This window comes from Cupressus sempervirens, chromosome 2 (genome assembly GCF_028749045.1).
Source record: "Cupressus sempervirens isolate cs-2001-9-10 chromosome 2, ASM2874904v1, whole genome shotgun sequence".
NCBI lineage: Eukaryota > Viridiplantae > Streptophyta > Pinopsida > Cupressales > Cupressaceae > Cupressus > Cupressus sempervirens.
Genome location: NC_143119.1, coordinates 667,147,142 through 667,163,108, shown reverse-complemented (window position 1 = coordinate 667,163,108; position 15,967 = coordinate 667,147,142). Strand labels below are relative to the sequence as shown.

Here is a 15,967-nt window from a genome sequence, read left to right as displayed (position 1 = left end):
TGCTGATCCTTGCTCTATTTCTGCACTTCCTCTTGAAGGTCGTGGCTCAATGGTTTGGCATACTTTGAAGACAGGTGCGATGTTGGTGAAGAGGGGTCTATTCTGGATATGTAAAGGAGGTTCTCAGGCTTTGTTTTGGTCTGATGCTTGGGATGGATTCCCTTCCATTTTATCCATATACCCTCATCTTCAGCCTCTTTGTGACTCTTTTCTTGCCACTGGATGGGATAAAGTGGCTCATTACAAGACTCCTTATCAATTGGGACCTGTTGTTGGTTACAGATGGAAGCATTCCTCTGATTGGCCTCCTGGAGGTACAGACATGGATCGTCAGGAGCTTTCTCAAATTCTGGCCTCTAGAGAGTGTTCTTCTTTGCTTGGTCCAGATGTTTTGGCTTGGGGCGGTACCTTGTCTGGTAAATATCATGTCTCTGCTGGGTATCAGGAGATAACTAGACAATTATTTGGGGATGCTGAGGTCCCTTGGTGGAAGCAAGTTTGGAATAAAGTTTCTTGGTCCAAGTGCAATTTTTTCATGTGGCTAGTGGCTCACAACCGTTGTCTTACCTGGGATAATCTTTGTAAACGTGGATTTCAGGGCCCCTCTTATTGTGTTTTGTGTGGTAATGGAGAGGAGTCTATCTCCCATCTGTTCTTCCATTGCTCTTATTCTACTCAGATATGGCACCTTTGGTGGAGCGCTTGGGGTTGCTCTTGTTGGCATGCTTCCTCTTTGCCTGAGTTTTGGGCTTGCTTGGGTAGTGCTCCCTCCAAGTCTTCTTCTCTCCATGCTGCTTGGATTGCTGGCCCATCTTTCATGCTTTGGCATATCTGGTTGGAGAGGAATCATCGCATATTCCAAGATGTTCGGCTTGGTGTTTTGCATCTTTCGTGGAAAATATCACATTCTCTTTAGGAAACTATTCTTGTGAAGTGTGAGCTTGATGGGGGTATGGATCCAGTTGATCTTGCTATCTGTAATCGCCTCAATTTTCATCTGCAGGATGGGGTTGCAGCTCATAGGTTTCCTTCTATGTCTAGGCAGCTTCACCATCAGAGGAAGGGTCGGGTTAACCGGGATGGGCACTGGACTCCTCCTCCCTGTGGAGTTCTGAAAATTAACACTGATGGTTCTTCCCGTGGGAATCCTGGTCCGGCTGGTATTGGCGGAGTGGCTCGTTGTAGTTCTGGGGATGTTAAATTTTTCTTCTCAGTTCATAAGGGTGATTATACTAACAATCTCATGGAAGCTCAGGCTATTTTATATGCTGTGGAACAGTGTTTCTTGCGAGGATGGAGTAAGATTATTTGTGAGTCTGATTCCCAGGTGGTGGTGAACATGCTTTCTTCGCAAGAGCTTGACGATGTTAGTTGGCAGCTGGCCACTGTTGTTAAGCAGATTCTTTTCTTCTCTTCCTCTTTTCAGTTCATTAGGTTCATGTATATTCCTCGTGAATGGAATAGAACTGCTGATTGTTTAGCCAAATGGGCTTCTAGTCATGATCCGGGTTGGAATATTAGGGATAGGGGACAACTGTCCTTTGAGATGGTGCAAGAATTTGATGATCTTGTTGCTCAGGATCGAGCTCCTTGTTGAGCTCTCCTTGTTGTATTCCTTTCTATCTTAATAAATTTTTACCCCTCTTTTTGCAAAAGTTAAAAGTAGCTAGATATTTGAATAGGTAATTAAATGACAATGGAATGATCCCAAATTTTGATTCCCCTTGTCCTTGGAGACATGAATATTAGTTGATCAGAAGAAGACATTCAAATTTTGCTTTAAAGGAGAAGTGATGCAAAAATTAGTTATGAGCATGTTTTGTTGTCTTGAACGATGTGATCTTTGTGTTTCTTGATTTAATCAAGGAAATAAAAAAGAATTTTATGAATCTTTGTGTTTGTTTATATCCTCTTTTGATGATCATTTTTTCTTTATGCTTTTATATTATTCCTTTATGTTTATCTTCCCCTACATCAATTCACAGGTATGCTCATTTGTGATCTTTAAACTTAAGCTTGTCCATACTATTCAAAGGAAATCATATTCCATCGTCTAATTATTCTTTATGGGCATTAGGAAGATGATCTTTGAGTTACTTATCTATGTCACCTTTAATTTGGACCCATAATCACATTTGTGTCATGACTATGTGCAAATGTTATTTGTCCTTTTCTAATGTCTAGTTAACAACATGACCTGGAAAGCCCAAATTACATTATAAGAAGGATTTTAAATCTATTTGTGAAAAAGGATAAATCTATTAACTAACATATAACAAGACTAGCTTGATAGGATAGGTGAGAGAAAGGATAAATATAAAACTATATAGAAAGGGATATGGAACTATAACATTAAAAGTAGATAGATATATGATTTAACTGAATTCAATCCTTAGATGACATTAATAGATTAAAACATAAAAGTTATTCCCCACTTTAGAATATCTTGATAGGATAGGTGAAAGATAGGAGGTTGATAATAAGGGAATATAAAACCATGACATATAGTCAAATTAATGTACTTGTAAAATCAAACACTATAAGTGTCTATGAGAGAAGAGTAGCATTTGGGCTAGATAAACGTATGAAGCCAAGTAGATCATTTGAAACAAATAGTTTAAATAATATAATAATCTAAAAGAATATTTTAGAGAACATTATAAAAAGATTAAAAAATGATTTACATATCTTCCTCTTTTTGGTGCTCTTTCTTCCCTCTGTCACTTGTTATCTAATCAACTTAATGTATTCTAAAGGAATTCTTTAATACATCCAAAGAATCCATTACAATATAGAAGACTTTAGTAATCTTTCTTCCATGAAATGCTCCTTATTTGTAAAGGGGGATTTATACAAAGTATTTGTAACACAATTAAGTGACATGGTTTCCAAAATGTAAATTATTTAACAATCTCATTGTGGAGGACTAATTCTAGTATTCATTTTCTTTAATTATATGTTTAATGTGGATGATTGTTTACATTTCTTTGGATCGTAATTTTTATTTCCAATTTTACCATCTTTTGTAAATTGTACCTTATAAGCAATTCATGGTCAATTATATGTATTCATCACATTTAATAAATAAACAAACTAAACTAAACTACACTACAACATGGGGGTAAACCAAAGCCTCGAGCTCAACTACTAAACCAGATAGAGCTAAGCTACGACTTCTCTCTTTTCATACTTACTCTCCTTCGCAATGAATCATAAAATTCATAAAATTTGATTTGAAATATTAAACATTAAAAGAATCTACAATAAAATCTTAAAAACTCAACAAACCAATGGATGTTATAGCTCCAACAAACACAAGTTGGTAGAACCTAAAGTAGTATTGTTGTGGTCTTGACCTCTTTTCCTCATGGAATGAAGTGAATTATAATTCAAGAAAATGAAACGTAGGGCGTGATTTTTTTTTACAAGGGAAAGAAGTTGTACCATCTTATGCAACGGAAACGCTCCTCCTACTCATACGAAATAGCCAATGCAATTCACTGGTAATTTGCTCCTAATGCAGTGATCATGCTTCGACAAATGCTGAGGCACACAATTGTGAGAGAATTAATGTGCAGAATCGACTTTTTTATAACAAGAGTGATCTCAACGGCTCGATTTGCAGGATTTCTGCTGCAAAATGCGGCCCACCATGACCAAAATATTTAAGAAATCAAAAGATTTTGAAGTACCTATTTGAGATAATGACTTATAAACGGATGAACGCCTGCGCGGCCTTCTTAACGGGAACGTTTTTGTAGCTTGAAATTCAAATTCAGGAAATGAATAGAAAACTTTCATGTTTACCGAATTTCTGTGATTTTTGCAGGCGATATAAGTGTTTGGCAGGGGTAAATCATTTCAACGCCCGACAAGGAAGATATCTTTTGAAGTTCGTATAAATATGAATATGGTAGCCAAGAAATCAATTTGTGCTGTTCAGGAAGAATATAGGAGAAGCATTGAAGATTTGCCAGGTTTTACCTTTGCATTGCAATTGTGAATTTGAGATTTGGGGATGTAAATCTAGAACTAGGGCTTTATTTTGTTTAGCTCGAATTAAATATAGAGCTAGGGCTTTATTTTGTTTAATTCATTGAAATTTGTGTATTATTTTGTTTAATTGATTGAGATTTGTGTGTTATTTTGTTTAATTGATTAAGATTTGTGTATTGCTTTGTTTTATTGATTGAAATTTGTGTTTGCAGATTCGCCAGTTTCATACTCGGATGAGCATGTTGCTTCTCGTGATGAAGGCCCGGAGACTGTGTTCTGGAGCAATGCAGCTTTCAGAACAAGCTTAAGCAATTCAAATTGCTCTAATCAGGAGGAGGAATATTCACGCAAAAACTCTTTCCGTCGAGATCTACCCTACAGAGACTCCCGGAGTGCTTCCCGCAACAAAAATCCAATTCATTGTTTTTCTGAAAAATCTATTTCAGTGAACGTTTGCAGGGGAAATCTCACTGATATTTCTTCCAAAAGGCGTTACAAGATGATAAAAATTGAAGCGCAGCTCAAGTCCCCTTTAATGGAAAAAAGTACTCCGCCGCACAAAAGTACTTCGCCTGCAGAGTCAAATAGGTATCATAAGACTCTATCAGGCCTTAATAATGGAATGATCATATCGGAGGATGAAATGGAAATTAAAGCAGAGTTAGAAAAAGAAATTGAGAAGTCATTAGAGGAAGAGATCAAGGATGATATCCTGGTTCTTACTCAGAGGCTTGCACGGCTACATGCTCGCCAGAAAATCAGAAAAGGGGAATGTGAAGATCATACATCCGAATTGAAGATGCCGTTGAAGTCTTACAATGCTGCATTGCAAGATTCGAAGTGTGGTTCGATCTTGTACCCAAAGTTGCCCCTGGGGAGTACCAGTCCATTAGGGTTAGGGTTATCATCTTGCAGAGAAATAAAAATCCATGGTCTTGACAATGAAGGCAGGAATTTAAAGAGTCACGGACACCCAAAAGATCCAGAGAAGAAATTCCAAAAGGATTTTGATTGGGTGAGGTCTTTAAGGTCAGGAGCTAAATTAAACCCCCCAAAAAAGCCCGGTTACAGCTCTTCAGACCATGAGAAGTTGAGAAATGTTTCCCCTCAGTTTTCTCGTGCTCTGCATGGAAAATCTTATGCCAAGCTCAGTCCAAAGGATGAACTTGGTAAAAAAGGAAATGATGCAGTTGAAGAAGCCAAACCAGTATGTCAGGCTGAGGGGAAACCTAAAGAGAATAGATTGCTTCTGATTGATATGATGAATAAATTCAGAGCTTCTGATGCTTACAGTGTTGGTGATCAATCCAGAAAAGGAGCGTTTTCCAGAAACCAAGCTTCTCCATTAAAGGGCTTGGTTAGAAATGCAATGCGAAAAGTGAGATTACAGGAGGATAGTTTGATGGTTTGATTGGGAGGGACAATTGAGGGGATTGGTTTGGCAAGTTCAAAGAGGAGATTGGTTTGATTAAACTAGAAAACATTATTTTGCTCTGACAACTACAAGAGGATCAGCAAAACATTCTTTTAAGTTATTGCCAATTAAAGAGTTCACTACAGATCAAGATATGTCAAGTACGAGTTTTTGACATCAAGGCAAGGATGCCCCTTTTTATAGCTTTTAGTGGAAGAGGTTAACCTTAAGGTTCTTGTTTCTATATCAGACCAAAAATCAACCTGATTGTAATACGGTAGAGTTTATTGTGAAATAACAAGGGTATGGGTATGGGTATGGGTATGGATATGAAAATGGGTGTGGTCTGATTTGTAATAGCATTAGCTAAAGACTCGAGCTCTCAAATTAGGTAGTTTAAAATTACTTGATTGTAGTAGCTTAAGTTTATTATGGGTGACAAGGCATATGGGTGTGATTGTGGATATTTATATGTAATTATATCTATTATATATGTTATTTTGATTTATAATAACATTAGTCTAAGGCTCGTGTTCTCATATTAGATTGCTAAAAATAGCTTAATTGTAATAGTTTAAGTTTATTGTATGATAACAAGGGCTATAGGTGTGGATGTGAGTGTTTATATGTAATTAAGCCAATAGACTTTGTGTGGGAGTTGGAGCTTTGCTCCTGGAAATGTATTTTGTTGTCGAAAAGCTGTACGGCTCTTCTCCAATAATTATCTTTTCCGATTAGTCCTCACATTCTTTTATTAAAAAAAGCATAATATTTTCTTTTACAATTTAATCTTGCACTTTTAAAAAACTATAACTAGTGGATAAGCTATTAAAATAAAAAATTCTATATGAATTTAGTTGTTTCTAAAATAACTTTGGGAAACTTTCCTCTTCTTATTCTAAATGTGTTGGAAATCTTGCCTTGCCTTTCCCTCTTCTTATATCCATCACTTTTTTAAACATTTCATTATTTTCTACTAGAGAGCCTTCTTTCTATCTCTCTTTGTTTGCATAATGTGGGAAATGAGCTCACAACTTACAACAGAGAACAAGATGGTATTCATGTTTGTCAACAGTTTAGTGGTTTGCTATAGCTTTGCATTCACTATTTATGGTTTTATGTATGCAGTCTAGACGATGATGGTGTGTAAGGAAATATTTTCCCAAGGTAGTTTTGGGAAGTCTGATGTTCACTATTTGTGTGAGGTTCTTGCATTTGTACATCAATCAATACACTTTGCAGTGAAATTGTGAGCAAGATTTTCTCGCCTCTGTGCTAGATATCTCTTTTACTTGATGGAATTAATCAAAATGTATGGTCAGGAGTAGAACAATTTGAGCTTCTCAACCATCTCAATTCAGCTAATGAAGTTATCCATGATTTTATCTTTGGGCATTGTAAGTTTATTGGGTTGTGTAAGGACAATGGTAATATCTTCAACCATGTTTAGTTTACTATTATAAATTATATTTGATGTATACTTATGCCTCCCTTCTCATGACTCTAGAATTCCTCTTACATGAATTATTAGGATGAGAAACAATATGATATTTGTCTTTAAAAGATCATATCTAATTCCTCTTACTTTCTCATGATATTTGTCATTAAAAGATCATATCTAATTCTAATTCTTTTGATTAAGTAAAAATGGGTTTTAAAGAACCCAAAACCTTATACAAAGTAGCTAACAACAAGAGCAAAGATGCCCAAAAGTACTCTGCATCAACACCAAAAATAGAACTAACTAAGACCATAAGTCTAACTACAAACAATAGGAAAAGACAACAACAACAAAAAAAAGCAAAAAGTTAGCAAAAAGACAGCTACAGGGTCTTCAAGACACCAGCAGCCTAATCTGCAAGGATATTCATGTTAACCACTGAGGCCTTAAAATCATCCATTTCTTTGGTTTTCAAGACCTCAGTCTTCTTATAATTAGCCCTGGTTGTTGGGCCATGTTCCTCTTTCAAAATCTATTTCTCATTGTTTGTATTCATATTATTATTTTATTTTATCATTTTTTTTTGGAGTTTCTTTTACTTCCCTATTCCTATTAAAAGTGGGCTAATATTGTAGAAGCAATTTTCTCAATTTGAAATTTCAAAGTAGAAAAATTGGTATAATTTAAACCATGAGCCATTCTAACTCTAAAGATTTATGAATATTTTTTATATTATGTATCAAATTACCTTTTTCTTTTCTTCTCACATATTCAAGTTTTTTTTCTTTGTATTGTTTTAATAAATCAAGGGAACAATTTGGTATATTTTAAAGTTTGAGTTAAAATGGAAAAATATTTCATCTAATAAAATTACTCTACTTAAAATAAAACATGACATAAATTAGTAATATTTTTAAAAATCTCAAACATGTTTCTAAATTAATATTTATATTTCCTAAAATATTTAAAAATTCATCTTTATGTTTTTTTTTTTTTAAAACTTTAAATAAGATTTGAGTTTACATTATTAATGCTCATTTTACATTTTTATTTAAAATTGCATCTTCTATCAGCACTTGTTGCATGTACAAAAACATGCAACTGCTAGTTTTTAATATTACATATGTGAGTTTGTCTTATGATTTTTAATAGCATTAAGTCTATTTATTTATTTTGATGATGGATTATAGAATGTATACACTAAAATTATTATATACAAGTACTCCTGAAAATACTATCACATGACTAACCTTTTAACAACATGATTTGCTAAATATGACATATTTTATTATAAGATAAAGATAATGATATTAATGCCTACCAAAGGACGAAATTGACCACTTGTAAACTTCAGCTTGCATTGTTCCTTATAACATCACAAACTATTAAATATGATGGACTAGATAGTAAATTAAAGATAGTTATATTGATGTCCATTAAATGATGAAATTGACCCATGGATTGTAAAATAGTTCTATTGTTCCAATTTCATTTGAATAGTAGAAAAGCTCCATGTTATTATTATTAAGATTTTTATACACTAGCAATCATTATATACAAGTGTTCCCAAAAATACTATCACATGCCTATACCTTTTAACAGCACATTTTGCTAAATGTGATAGATTTTATTGTAAGATAAAGATAATAATATTAATGTCCACAGAAGGACAAAATTAACTCCTTGTAAACTTCAATTTCCATTGTTCCTTCTAACATCATGAACTATTAAATATGACGAACTTTACTATAAAATAAAGATAGTTATATCGATGTCCACTAAATGATGAAATTGGCCCATGGATTGTAAAATAGTTTGCATTGGTCCAATTTCATTTGAATGCTAGAAAGGCCCCATATTTTACATATTATGAGGCCATAAAAAATTTCAATGGCAAGAAGTTGATATTTCTTGAGTTTGGTAACCTTGTAACTTTGCATATATTATTGCAAATAATTTCACTTCTATTATAAATAAGATTAATTTAAATTTTTAAAATTTATGTATATGAATTTTTTTATAATCATATTGTAATTGTTTATTTTAACTTTAAAGTTTCTTGTTTTATATTTTTTGGAATTTGAGTTTAAGCAATAGTGGGATGGATCACCTACTAGAAAGGTGTAATGCTTCACCTTTCTGGGCATCACCTAGATGCAATCAAGGTTAAGTGTTCCATTCATTCTCATGAGGGATGAGTTCTTGTGAATCACTACTCATGAAAATTATTCAATGAGTTTGACTCAAAACTTACACAATTGAATCATATAGTGATATCACAGTTCGTCTTGTTGTAAGAAATATCTCCTACTTATCAATTGATGAGTTGTAGGGGATCTTCATAAATGGTTCATAGGCACAACACTTGTTGAAGGTTTTCCAAATGGGATAGGAAAATAAATGAGGTTTAACTTTGGAGGAAACTCCATGATTAAGTGTGCTTGAGTTAGAGCAATATTAAAATAGGTGACCTCCTAGGAAGGCTTGATGCTTCACCCATGTGAGAATCAACTAGATGCCATGAATGATAAGCATTCCATTAATATTCAAGAGAGATGTGTTCTTGTGAGCTACTACTCATGAATCATGGCTCAATGAGTTTGACTTGGAAACTAAATAGTTGAACATTGATAGCAATATAACAATTTGACTTGATGTGAAAATCTCTCCCACTTAACAATTAATGAGCTAAAGGTGTTCTATAATGAATGGTTCATAAGGCAGAACACTTGTTTAAGGTTATGCAAATGCGTTAGCAAGCTAAGTTGGTTCAACTTTGGAGGAAACCTCATGATTAAGCATGCTAGGATTATAACAATATTGGGATGGGCAACCCCTCAGGAAGGCCAAAAGTTGCATCCTTGTGTGCATCACCTATAAGTAATGAGCACTAAATCTTCAATTTATTCTCATGGGAGATGGGTTCTTGTGAACCAACTAATCATGAAACATGGGTCAATGAGTTTAACTTTGAAACTGAATAGTAGAATCCTAATAAAAATATTGCAATTTGAATTGATCTAGAAAATACCTCTTTCTTGATCAATTGATGGGCTAGAGGGGCTATATAGTGAATGGTTCATAAGGCATAACACTTGTTTAAGATTTTGTAAATGGGGTAGCATTCTAAGTGGGTTTAACTTTTGAGGAAAGTTCATGGTTAAGCTTGCATGAGTTAGAGCAAGACTAGGATGGATAACATCCTAGGAAGGATCAAAGCTTCATCCTTGCAACCAAAAGCTAAATGGGATGACTGCTAAGTTTCATGCGTTCTCATAAGAGATGAGTTCCTATAAACTACTATCATGGGGCATGGGACAATGAATTTATCTCAAAAATGACACAGGTGAATATTGATACCTACAATATTAGAATTTGACTTGTTGTGAAAAATATCTCCTACTTATCAATAGATGAGCTAAAAGGGCTCTATAATGAATTATTCATAAGACATAGCACTTTCTAAATGTTTTGAAATGGGGGTAGCAAGCTAAGTGGGTTTAACTTTGGAGAAAACTCTATAGTTAAGTGCACTTGAGTTGGAACAATATTGGGATAGGTCACCACCTTCTAAAAAGGTCCAAAACTTCACCCCCATGAGCATAACCTAGATGAAATTAATGTTGTGTACCATTCATTCTCACAAGAAATGAGTTATTTTGAACCACTACTCATGAAACATGGGTCAATGAGTTTGACTTGAAAACTAAATAGTTGGATCGTGATAGTAATATCACCACTATTTATTATTTTCCTACTAAAACAACTTAAGTTATAAATTTAAGATCGCGTAATTAAGAACAATCTTAGATGACACTTGTTAGAATATTGTATTAGAAAAAAAAAAAATTCACCAAAAAGCTATAACATAAAGCATTTCCATAGAGCATTTATATCATCTTATTGATTACTTATACCACTCTCATTTATGCACTTAGATGTGGGATGATGGAAGGGATTGAGACATTGATAATGTGTGCTTAAGGATGATCCTCTTCCCATCCCTTTTTTTGTAAGGATAGTTGTTGAAAAGGATAAAAGTGCATTTCTTTCAATGTGTATTTTCTTACAATGTCCAATTAAAATGGTAAAAATATATTTCAACATTTAAAATCTTATTTTCATTAAATATAGCAAAAGGAAAAATAAAATTAAGATGATATATTGAAATGGTAAATGAAAGAAAGGGTTGGAAATGTGTTGTTCAACATTCAATGAATATTTTAATGCTTGTGTAAAATCAAATGGAAGAATCACAACTTTGATTTTAGTTTTTTTAAAATTCTTATTTTGAGCTTTATCATCTAGACTAATACATGTGAATTCTTGTCTTGTTTAGTGTTCTCGCATTTGTATAATTGTGGTTGTACCCTTTTACCATATTATAATCACTAAATCTTGTCCTTTAAAATCATAAAACATATGCTTATGATTGCTATATATGATGGGGTGTTGTTGTATTCCCTCTAGGGGCTTGTCTTAAAGAGATTTGAAAATCAAAACTTCTTGATAACAATCAAATTTCAAACCTTGGATAGATTCCTTCAACTCTCATCCTAAATCACTCAACATGTGCCTATTGTGGGTTTGTATTCCTAATTTTTCCATTCTTTTTTGGGAGAATACTTTTTATGATGCCCTTAGTAACTCAATTTATTATTTATTAAATGCTAGAGTAAAGCCTTAATTTCATTTCATTTATTAAACTACCTTTACTCCCTTCTTAAGATTTCCCTTTCTGCACTTGCATTTCCATTTAATAATTAAATAGTACTTATTAAATGTCATTTACCTCTTAGGGTTTCCCTTTTAGGTTTTTTGATCTACTTCTATAAGGATTAATCATTTGTAAATTTCATTCATTCTTTCAATCTGATAATATAATTTTCCATATTCTTAGAGCAAAACCCTTGCCTCTTCTTTGTCTTTTCTTCTATGTGATAGGTTTTTACATGTAGGTGTTCTTCAAGTTTTGTGGATTTGCATTGCTCAAATCCTTCATGGTATCAGAGCCTAACCTGTTGTAACTTGTTCTTATTTTGAGGAAAAGAGGAGCGAGAGTTTGACAAAATAGATTTGGTTGTTTTCGAGTATTTTCTATGAAAATATGGGCTATCTAATTTTTAGAGCACTTTGAGGTCAAATAGACCTCACGATTGGCTTTAGAAGACATCAAAACCCCTATTTTTATAAATTAAAAAAATTGTCAATTTTGGACACTAGGCAAATTTGAGGCAACTTATTTTTGCCTATAAGGGTCATACAACCCTTGGCACGCAATCTGACACAAAAAATAAAATAAAAATAAAACCAATTTAAAATTGCATTTATTTTTAACTGTCAATGGTCATCGCAAGCGGTCTCCAACACTTTGCTCTCATGCTTTGACTTTCGGCCATCACCATCTGCATTCTTTGCCTGCATGCCACCGCTCGCATGTCACTTCAATACTGCTAGCCCATTGGTTGCATACCACCCAAGCCCCACCTAGCCTCCACCACCCATCCTGTGGTCACATCGGGGGCCAGGGGCTATTGCTTTTGCCTCATTCAATTTTTGGGGGGGCTTTTGCAATTTTCTTTCTATACGAAGGCCCTGTCAATTTTTTGGCTCTAACTTGAGCATATGGAGGCATTTTTTGGATCCCAAAAAGCGTCAAAAAGATGATTCCAAGACAAACATGATGGTGAAGGTATTTTTTAGATTTTTTTCTAGTTTGGTACCTTTTTTTGCTCGAAGTCAGATGATTCTTTCTATCTTCTAGGGGCCATAACTTGCTTCTTTCAGCTCTATTTTCCAATTTGAAAGAAGCATCAAAAATCTCTTCTCGAGCACTTTCCAAATTATTTGTCATTTAAGTAGTATTTTTTTACCAAGAATTTTTTATACTCAACTAAATATTTTTCTCTATTCTTGTATAAACATTCCTTCTGTAAGTTGGGGTTTAGTGTATTGCATAGTGAGGGGTATTTTTTCATTATATTCTGCTAAAATATCAGTATATCAAAAAAATTCAAAACAATTTACTAAAATAATAGCGGAGACCTCTTCTTATCTAGTACTTCTAAACCTACATAGCTATCACACATAGAAGTCTATTATGCAATGACATTTTTGTTTAAAGGGTTTTTGGTCTTGTTTAGATACTATGAAACCAGTTTTTCAAAGTTAATATCAGACTTTGCAGCACAGGAATAAGATGGAGGAAGCCATGGGTCTGATTTCTTTGATTTTTAAAGATATCTTTCAGTTTCATCTTGACGAGTGTTCCAGTAATGTGGGACAAGTTCAAGGACTTGTTTGGCACCATCAACGAGTTTAGAGTACTTTAGATTGAGGCAAAGCTTACTTCACTTGTACCAGATGATTTTCCCTCTATTGATGACTCTCTCATGAGGTTCAAACAACAAAGATTCGAGGAAACTCTCATATTTTCTCTTCTACCTTCCATTCCACTATGGATGCTTTGGGTCTCAGATTTACCATTCCCACTTTTGAGGTATTTTGTGATCGATTAACTAGAGAATAGTTCAAGCTTACACAATTGGATATTATCACAGGTTCAAGGACATGGGCGTTGGTTGATCAAACATCTATAGGGAAGTCAAAATAGAAACTGAAGCCCAAAATAGATTCAATAGGTAGCGAGAGTTCCTCCAAGACTACTCCTAAATTAGATGCTCAAAAAATCAATCTAAAGGGTGAAACTTCTAATTCTTGTGAGTTTTCTCTTCTTTGTGATGGGTTCTTGCATGTAGGTGCTCTTCAGGTTTTGTGGATTTGTATTTCTCAAATCCTTCATTAAAGATGGATGATACCATTTCCTCCATGTGTCTCTCTACTTTGCACACATATTGGTTGATATTGACAGGTTTCCAAAATAGTAGGTTTATTACCAACACTCTTCAACAAAAATTCTAAGGAGCAAGCTAACTCCAATGCTCAAATCTAGGAAGGGTTGGACCAACTAACAAGGATAAAATCCTTCTACACTTTAGGCTCTACAAGACCTAGGCAAGTGGACCTTAGATTCTTCAAAATAACTAGTTCTAAAACATAAATCTAAATCTATTAAACAAACAATCTCATAATCCGAGCATCGACTATGAAGAGAGTTACCAAATGATGGCTAATCACTTATTGAACTCGCATCTTCAAGGAGCATGAGATGTGGAACCTCCTAACACTACAAACATGAAAAGGAAATATGATTTTGAAGTTGAGTTTTAGCAAGAACCATGAATGAAATTTTATGTTTTCTTTTGGAAATATAAGAAGAGTAACTAAGAGGGGAGAGGTGAACTAGTTGCTACAAAAATAAATCCCAAATCCCTTAGATGCCAGTACAAAATAAACTCTAAAAACTAAACTCTACTAATGCTTAGCTAACACACAGAAAAATGTTGTAACTTGGTAAACACTAAAAATGCTCAACAAATACTTAACATTCAAATCTTAAATTTTATCTGAGATTACTATTATTTTAACTTAGGTGCAAACACATAAGAGAATTAGTATGAACACATTTGACACCAAGAATTAATGTAGAAATCCAATTTGGGAAAAACCACCAATTGCAACTAGTTATTGATTTTCACTCTTCTGAAGTGAGCCCTGTTAGGAATCAACCATATTAAAAGTTACAAAACACACTATTAGGTGTGACCCTGTTAGAGGATTTAATCACCCTATTAGGAGTGGCCTTGTTAGAGGTCTTTGGACAATTCAATAGAAATGCCACCTTGTTAGAGGATTTACAAATAGTTGTTAAGCCAACTTTGCTAAGAGATTTAGCTCACTACAACAATGGTTAGAGAGTTACAATGAGATGACCTAATTTCTGATGCAACTGAATTGCTGATTACAGATCTCAATTTTGGTTTGCATACTTGATCCTTCTTGATCGAGTATATCTTTTAAGCTTCACAAGGATATATATTTTTATCCTTCTAATTTGCTTCCTCTTAGCATCATTAAATCTTCAATTATCTTCCATGCATTCTCTCTTCTAAATCTCAACTTGACCTTATATTTATATCTTTCATATTGTTAAGTCAGCTAGAATATAACTTAGAATAATTAATATTCATCTCCTTAGTTGGCTAGAACCAACAAACAAATCAATTGAACTTAATATATCAAAACAAGAAAATCCTTTGTTAGCTGACTCTACTTGGTAGACACTAACTCATAAAAAAATTTCTTATGTTAACCAAGTGAACTCGGTTAACACTGCATATTTGCAAAGATCCTTTGGCAACCAAGTGAGCTTGGTTAACATTGGTTCCATCCAATTTTTTCTTCATTGACCGAGTGAGCTCAGTTAACACTCATTTTCTACAAACTTTCCTTTATCTCTTGAGTGAACTCAGTAGACATTGTCTTCTAAACTAGGAAAACTCTGGAATGCTCCAAAAACACAAAAAATTGTCTTCAATACCTAAGTGAGCTCAGCATACACTAATTGATAATGATATGACATTTTGTGTAACATCAAAAACCATACACAATTAATCAATTATTCCAACAATCTCCCTCTTTGGCATTGATGGCAACACAACATGTCATAATGCAATGAAATTTTTAGAGCAAGAATAAAGTAAGGAATTATCCTTAGTTTCATTCTTATTCTCATCCATCAGAACTCCCTCTATCAATGTGAACTCTTTCTGCCTTCAGTTTCTCCCTCTGTTAGAAAACTTTTGTCTGCTACAACATCTTCTGATAGTAAACTTTGTCTTTAATATCAAACCAAGTTCATTCTCCCTCTTTGACATCTCTTTACAAAATTTCTATGAGATATGAAAAAAAACTTCTCCCTCTTTGACATCTCATACCAAAGAGAGTATTCAATGAATATTAATCTACCTCAAGTATTGATTCATTTGCAATATGCCCTTGTCAACATTGCACCAACTGATTGATCTTCAACATGCTTTGGTTGATGCATCACTAATCTTCATTTAATGAGTTTCAAGTAGGCGAATGAACCCTAGCTTACCTCTTAGATACAAAAATGCATCCTTAGGTAATGGCTTGGCGAATATGTTTACAATTTGTTCTTTAGTATTTACATATTCCAATCTGACTTCTTTATCTTGCACCAATTCTCTCAA

At 33.9% G+C, this 15,967-nt stretch overlaps 1 protein-coding gene across 1 annotated transcript; it reads left to right on the top strand.

The window, feature by feature from the left end:
* The first annotated feature begins 3,428 nt into the window (after positions 1-3,428).
* Positions 3,429-5,949, top strand: LOC149575118 (uncharacterized). The gene is made up of 2 exons (XM_089812169.1): positions 3,429-3,977; positions 4,209-5,949. The coding sequence occupies exons 1-2, from the start codon at positions 3,905-3,907 to the stop codon at positions 5,405-5,407; spliced, it is 1,272 nt and encodes a 423-aa protein (XP_089668295.1). The 5' UTR covers positions 3,429-3,904; the 3' UTR covers positions 5,408-5,949.
* The last annotated feature ends 10,018 nt before the right edge of the window (positions 5,950-15,967 follow it).

Coding starts and splice junctions, on each gene's coding strand:
- LOC149575118 (XM_089812169.1), top strand. CDS start 3,905: ATGAATATGGTAGCCAAGAAATCAATTTGTGCTGTTCAGGAAGAATAT. Junction 3,978..4,208: donor AAGCATTGAAGATTTGCCAG/GTTTTACCTTTG, acceptor TTGTGTTTGCAG/ATTCGCCAGTTTCATACTCG.